Genomic DNA, 8,251 nt, shown 5'->3' on the forward strand with positions numbered 1-8,251 from the left:
TTACCATAATCAAATGGTATGCTGAGGGTTCGGAAAAAATTTTGGATGGTATTTTCCTTTTGTTCTTCCTATATGGAAGAACTAAGGAGAAATGCTGCCGAAATTTTTTTTGGCTCTTGTTGCATATCATTTGATTTCTGTAATTGACCTATAGAATTAATGCATTTTCTGAATGGGATAAGACCTTCTTTACCTATTAGTTGATGATAGGAAGCATTTACTATGTAAACTTTATCTAGCTGTTATTTTTTTGGATTTTATGAAATGACTGATATTTTTTACTCATTGCATTAATATAGATTGTATAATTTTTTTTATTTTTAAATAAATTGCAAGTTCGGTCATTTTTATCCTACAATGGACAAAAGTTGGATAAATAAATCAAAGAATAGTAAAGAATATTTAGATGGAGTTCATGACTTCATTAAATTTGGTATGGAGAAAAGTAGTTTGAATGGAAAGATTTTATGTCCATGTCGGAAATGTGTAAATAGTTCTTCTTTAGATCCACAAAATGTTGAAGAACATTTGGTATGGAATGGTTTTTTAAGAGGTTATACCGACTGGATTTTTCATGGAGAATCTATGTTGCCATCATCATGTAACCAACCCCTGACTCATTTTGGATCCACTAGCCTAGAAGATAATTCTGCAAGAGATGATGATATAAGGGGTTTGATCACAGATGCTTTTGGATTTGATGTTCAAAATTTAGGAGAATCCAGTAGTATACAAGAAACAGTTGGGATGTTTGATGGATGTACGCATACGGAACGTATGCATGTTGAGGAGCCCATACATACATCTAATGATGAGACAGCTCGTTATCACACCTTAATGAAAGATGCAAACGAAGAATTATATCCGGATTGTACAAAATTTTCTAAGATTTCTTTTCTTGTACATTTATTTCATATAAAATATTTGAATGGATGGTCTGAAAAGAGTTTTACCATGCTGCTCAAGTTATTAAAGGATGCATTTTCAGAAAGCACTCGTTTACCACCATCGTATTATGAAGCCAAGAAAGTAGTAAAGGAATTGGATCTTGGATACGAAAAGATTCATAGTTGTCCGAAAGATTGTATGTTATATCGGGGTGAAAACGCTAATCAAGAGTCATGCAATGTATGTGGATCTTCAAGATGGATAACACAAAAAGAAGATCGAGATGATGTACTGAATGAATTGGATGCAACGCAGAGTAAAAAGAAACCGGCCAAGGTATTGCATTACTTTCCTCTTATACCTAGATTGAAAAGGATTTATGCATCATCAAAAATAGCTTCATCAATGAGATGGCATCATGAAGGACGTACAAAAGATGGAATGTTGAGACATCCAGCAGATAGCCTTCAATGGAAAGTATTTGATGATAGGCATTATGATTTTGCCTCTGATGTTCGCAGTGTTAGGTTTGGCTTAGCTTCTGATGGCTTCAATCCATTTCGGACCCTGAGTTCTACCTACAGCACTTGGCCAGTCATTTTGATACCTTACAATTTACCACCGTGGATGTGCATGAAACAATCATCACTTATCTTATCAATGGTTATTCCAGGAGATAAGAGTCCAGGCAATGATATTGATATTTTTCTACAGCCTTTGATAGAGGAATTGAAACAGTTGTGGGAGGGTGTTGATGCATTTGATGCTTCCAACGGCCAAACATTTAAACTACGGGCAGCTTTGTTATGGACTATTAATGATTTTCCAGCATATGCCAATTTATCTGGCTGGAGTACAAAGAGACGGGTCGCATGTCCTTGTTGTGAAGATTCAACACATTCAATTTGGTTAAAACATGGAGGTAAATTTTGTTACATGAGACATCGTCGATGGTTGGAAGCAAATCATCCGTTTCGATTTCAGAAAGATTTGTTTGATGGTACTATAGAATTGGGATGTGCCCCTATTCCACCTTCTGGAACTGATGTTCATAGACAAATGGATGGCATGAATTACAACTATGGTAAGCACTCAAAGTCCTCTAAAAAAAGAGGAAGGGATGATGTTGAAAGCTCAGTGCACGAAGGGTTACCAGAGGAAGTCAGTATCAGTACTATAGATGCAGAGGTGTTTCAAGATCCAGACAATTATTTCGAGGATGAAAATGAGGAAGACACACATATAGCATCTACACAACAGCCAAGTAAACATTTATGGAAAAAATGAAGTATCTTTTTTGACTTACCTTATTGGAAACATAATCTTATTCGGCACAATCTTGATATCATGCATATAGAGAAGAATGTTTGCGATAATTTACTTGGAACATTTTTAAACCTTGATGGAAAGAGCAAAGATAACATGAAGGCACGTCTTGATTTAAAAGAAATGGGTATCCGACAGGAACTTCATCCTAAAATGCTTGCTAATGATAGAATTTATGTGCCTCCTGCATGTTACACAATGTCTGCTCGAGAAAAGGATAATTTTTTGGGAGTTTTGAAAAGTATCAAAGTACCCGATGGATATGCATCAAATATTTCACGATGTGTGCATCTAAAGGATCGAAAACTTTCAAATCTTAAAAATCATGATGGTCACATATTGATGCAAGATATTTTTCTAATAGCTTTAAGATCGTCATTGCCGAAACAAGTTGTTACAATTGTACTTCGATTATCGTCATTCTTTAAGGCATTATGTTCCAAAGTTATTGATCCTCGGGAACTTGATCAGTTAGAATCCGATATTGCAATTACACTTTGCCAGATGGAAAAGATTTTTTCTCCTAGATTTTTCACTATTATGGTACATCTGCTCATTCACCTAGCTTCAGAAGTTAAAGTTGGTGGACCGGTACATTATAGATGGATGTATCCTATTGAGAGGTATTATTACAAACCTTAAATCTTTTGATAATTTTATTAGAAACAACAGCATACTGATATTTTAATAAATATTTAATTCTTGAAGGTATCTTGTGCGTCTTAAAGATTATGTGCGAAATAAAGCCTATCCCGAAGGCTCGATTGCTGAAGCATATATTGCGGATGAATGTTTGACATTTTGTTCAAGATATCTTCAAGGTGTATAGACTATTTTTAGTCGACCTCAACGGCATAATGACTTTGTGGAGAATGCAGAACTGTATAAGTTCTTAACTGCTGGAAAATTCTTGAGAAGAGCTGAAAGTATTGTACTTGATCAAAAATCCTTAGCACAAGCACATCGTTATGTGTTACTTCATAGTGACATAATATCTGACCATCGCAGGTTAGTATATTTAAGGAATGACATCAAAATTTAAATTTTATATTAGATATAATGTTCTAAATGATATATTTATATTTTATGCAGTAAATTTTTAATTTATCAGAGACGAGCCAATCATAAAATTCGTCCTAATGCAAGGATTGAACAGCGATGGTTGGTCGAGTTATTCCCTATGTAGCTTTCGAATCAGGTGTGATTTATATTTAATTATGGGATATATTAATTTTTGATACATATTTAATATCAGATAACTCAACTGCACTTCGTCATATCATTTTTTGTTAGGTATCAAAGATGATGGAGACAAATAATTCAGATGAACTAATAGCTCTTGCTCGAGGACCTAACAAGATTGTGAATAGATATAACGGTTTCATAATTAATGGCTTTAAATTTTATACTAGAGAACGGGAGAAATTTAGAAAAAACAGAATAGCGGTGTTATGGTGGAAGCGGATGGAAAATCCTATTATGGTGCACTTAAAGATATCTATGAGTTGGATTATTATGGAAAATTTAAAGTAGTACTGTTTAGATGTGATTGGATAGACATAAACTCACCAAGGGATTTGAAACAAGATGCAAATGGATTTACACTTGTAAATTTTTCAAGGTTGATACACACTGGTGTGTTATTGAAGGATGACCCATTCATTTTTTCATCTCAAGCTCGTCAAGTATTTTATGTACAAGACGCAAAAGATAAAGATTGGTTTACTGTCATCAAAACAAAACCTAGAGACTTATATGATATGGGAAACCAAGTGGAGGATGATGACGATGACACTTATACACAATGTATGCCCTACAATTTTGTGCCAGCTGATGATTTAAATGCTACGACGACGTTGGTTAGAACAGAATTCGAAGAAAACACTACTGCTTGATTGTTACTGGTAATAATTATTTATGATGTATATATTTTGCATTAATTATTGTGTTATTTTACTCCATATATTAACTGATTCTACCTTTTATTTATATAAATGCTAGGTGACATCATGCGTCGCAGGGGACGATATGCTGGTGTGCAGTTCCAGTTTTCACAGACAGAGGCCGGTACGTCTTCTTCAGCACAGCAGCCTGAGGCCAGTTTAGCTGCACAGCATTCTAAGCCCTGTCCTTCATCATCAGCACAGCACGATCCTCCTGTTCATCAGCCAGATGATGAGATACACGTGCAGGGTATATATTGTCTTTCATGTAATTTTTTTTATTTCATTTTATATATATTTATGATATAGTTACTTTTATGTATTTTTTGCAGACGGATCCGGGAGAGTACGCCCCAAATGCGGACCCACAGTAGTGCGAGATGTGTGGCAGATGCGTGAGGGCGAGAGGATTGTTGTGGAGTGCAATCAGCTAGGTCAGCCAATTAAGAAAGCTGCCTGCTTATTGACTTCATTTTTGAGGACCGTTGCTCGGAGGCCTCAGCTATGTCCGTTGGGCTATGCAAAATGGAATGACATGCTTCCAACGTACAAAGTTGAGCTCCTCCGAGTTATAGAGGTAATGAATTGATGTTCATACTGTATATTAATTATTAATCATTTATATAATTTATTTCATTTAACTTTTTTTTTTATAGAGCAAGTTTGTTCTCCCTCCATCCACTCATGATTTTGTAATGAAGTCTCTCAACTGCAAATGGAAAGAATATAGAGCACAATTGAAGAAGGACTATATGAGACAGGGTATGACAGAGGAGGAGGTTGCTAGGAATTGTCCTCCTGATGTACCCCCTCATCAGTGGATGGAGTTGGTTCATTATTGGTTCTCCGAGAGGGCACAGGTATATTATCTGTTTATTATCTTTTTTTCCTAAATATTTTATAAAAATATTAATTTTTTTATATATTATATATATAACAAGTTTTTTACTTTATTTTACAGACTTATTCTGCTATTGGTAGAGCTGCACGAGCAGCTCAGTCTGTTCCTCATACATCGGGGTCGAAGAGTTATGCACGACTCCGACAGGAGTTTGTATGTTCCTTAAACTTTCATAATTAATTTTTAATTTTTATGTTAAAATATTTATATAACTAATATCATTATGTATCGTGGACCATGTCTGTATCATGATACTCATATATTTTTTTAAATTATTATAATTGTTTGCTTAAAATTGAAATTATTTATGTAGGAGGATGAGCATGGGAGGGAACCCGGACAAGTGGAGTTTTACCGGATGACTCATACTCATCAGGATGGTACTTTTGTTCGAGATGAGTCGAGAGATTTATATGTACGGTATTATTAATATTATATTTTTTGCAATGATTTAAATTTAATTTTGTTAGCTATTAATGTATAACTCTTGTTTTCAAAAAAAATACAGGAGAGGGCTACATCTCTCATTGCGGAGCGTGACGACGAGTCTGCAGCATCTACGCAGCAGAGCCGTATCGAGGCCAAGGTGTTCACAGAGTTGATGGGACCAGAGCGCTACGGCCGAGTGAGGGGTTATGGAGTAGGAGTCACCCCCACTCAGTTATCTGAGGTTAGTAGATATACGCAGCATGCTGCAGCAGATGCTCAGGATTCACGCGTTCGCAGACTTGAGGCGGAGATACAGGAGATTAGACAGAGTCGTGCCGCTGAGATGGAGGAGATGCGACAGAGCTGTGCCGAGATGCAGGCCATGAGGGGACAGATTGATCGCCTTACATCTTTATTAGAGATGTATGGTTCATCTCAGGTAAACACATAATATTAAATATATATTTTTATATTAATTTAATGATTTATATATTTTTATTTATAGATATGCAAATCATGCTTTTGATATGTTTCTTGTAGGCTCCTGGCACATCAGGCACCCGTCGAGATAGCGGCACGTCACGTGGAGACAACGACGACCATCCGCCTGCAGATTGATATTATTTTATTTTTATTATATTTTTATATTTATTTATATTACTCTTGATTGTAATGGATGATTAGTACTTTTTTTTATTTATATAAAATATTGTCTTTTGGTTTTGTTAAATTTTCTATTTAAGTTTGCTTTTGGTGTGAATGGTGGTGATTGTACAGGTGTGAATGTGGTGATTGTACAGGTTTATGTTCGAATAATTGATATAATTTCGTACAGGAATGTATGTATTCTTTTTTTTTTTTTGTAGATAATACCTGTATTTTTTTTTTCTCTTAAAACCTTTAACGATGCTTATAAGCGTCGTTAAAATTATTTTAACGACGCTTATAAGCGTCGTTAAAGAAAAAAAGCCGACGCTTCGAAAAGCGTCTTGGTAGAGTGGATGACGCGGAGTCATTAACGATGCTAAAAAGCGCCGTTAAAATTGCATTTTGCGACGCTTTAAAGCGTTGTTAAAAATATTTAACGACGCTTATAAGCACCGTTAATGTTAAATTTAACGACGCTTTAAAGCATCGTTAAAAAATAACGACGCTTTTAAAAAGCGTCGGCGCTTTTCATCTCCACTCTTACATAGTCGACGTTTTGCCGACGCTTTTCGAAGCGTCGTAAAGCTAAATAGCGACACTTTAAAGCGTCGTAAAATAACATTAATAGCGTCATTAATGACCATTTTTTCTGTAGTGATGGGAAGAAGTCTGTCTGAAAGTAGGTGTTCAGCGTCCTTAAACTTCTTTTGGGAATTTTTATTTAGGCTGGAGAAGTAGTTCTTTCCAAAAATCTGCTCAACCAATTGTTCTCATTTTATTTGCAGCTATCAGTTGGCATGTTGGATGGAAAGGAATGCACGTATCTTTCTTTAAAAAAGCTTCAATTGCTTCCATTGCATCCAGGGGTCTTGTATTCTTCAATAATTGGTCCTCCTTATGTGATCAAAAGCTTCTCCCTGGATTTGGTAACATATGGAACGAGATGAAACACCTCCGAGCAAACTTGCAAGGTGCATAGATGTTACGCTTTCAGATGATGGTTTTAAAGACCAATCCAGACTTGTGTGGTCATATGTCCCAATCAGAGTTGAGTCGGAGGCATAGATTGAAGTAAACTAGTTGATGAGGGTAGAACTAATCACTGATTTCAGTTTGTTTCAACTATCTTCTCTATCTTGTTTCCTCTTTTCTGAATATCTCATCTTAAATTCTTCCATGTGTGCTGCGCTTTCTTAAGCATGTAAATGCATTTACTATGTAATTAATTTTCTGATTAGCAATAAAATTCGGGCGGCTTCAAGCCTCCCTTATCATCAAAAAAAAAAAAAGAAAAAGAAAAAATCTTACTCCACACTGTTCTTTAAAGAGTAGTTTTCTTACTCCATAATTAAAGCACACATCTTACTACTTCGTCCTTGTATCATGATAGTATCACACCAAAGTCATGCTAATGTATTTATTATTTTCACAACTAGAACATAGACTTATCTTTATTTTCTGGGCGCCTAAAGTTCCTTGGTGATTTCTAGAAACTGCCCTAGTTGAATTCTAGAAGTCAAGAGATAGTGAGATACTATCCAAACAAAATAATAGAACCTATGTCAAAGTTCTAAGGGGGCCTCGAAAGATCAACAACTACAAAGCCTACATGTGTTGTCCCAAGGCCACAAAGTCGTGATGTCTTTAATTTATCCAAGGGTGGTGCTTCTAGCGTGCATACACGGCGAGTGTTGGCACTCCGTGCCCGTTTCAGTTGCTCGAGAGGGATTCGGAATTTTTAAGAATCGAGTGCCTTGTAGCCTACTTTGGACACAAATTTGGACTTCAACCATTAGCTTAGCTTTCCATCAACTTTATAATTAAACCGCATGAGTTGCAAGTATTAGCCTTAGTTTGAGTGACTTCACCCAAGAGATCCTAAATCGTAGGCTTGCAGCAGTTCAATGTCCTCAGGACCCAGGTTTGTTAGTCAAAGAACAATCGAACAATATGCGCGCTCCACAATAATGAGTTTCTCTCGCAAAAGCAAATTATATATGTGATTCAAAGAAGGCATAAAAAAGGTTAATATGTTTCTGTTTTCTCCCATGGAGTTTTTCTTTTTGTTTTTTAGACATTCTTTTTAGAAAATCATATAGATTATGTTGATAAGTAG

General features: G+C 35.7%; 1 protein-coding gene across 1 annotated transcript; it reads left to right on the plus strand.

Moving 5' to 3' along the window:
* Positions 1-5,120: 5,120 nt before the first annotated feature.
* Positions 5,121-6,163, plus strand: LOC140859461 (uncharacterized). Its single transcript, XM_073261340.1, has 4 exons — positions 5,121-5,211; positions 5,372-5,473; positions 5,567-5,926; positions 6,028-6,163. The coding sequence occupies exons 2-4, from the start codon at positions 5,417-5,419 to the stop codon at positions 6,103-6,105; spliced, it is 495 nt and encodes a 164-aa protein (XP_073117441.1). The 5' UTR covers positions 5,121-5,211; positions 5,372-5,416; the 3' UTR covers positions 6,106-6,163.
* Positions 6,164-8,251: the final 2,088 nt, after the last annotated feature.

Source organism: Elaeis guineensis, chromosome 7 (genome assembly GCF_000442705.2).
Source record: "Elaeis guineensis isolate ETL-2024a chromosome 7, EG11, whole genome shotgun sequence".
Classification (NCBI taxonomy): domain Eukaryota; kingdom Viridiplantae; phylum Streptophyta; class Magnoliopsida; order Arecales; family Arecaceae; genus Elaeis; species Elaeis guineensis.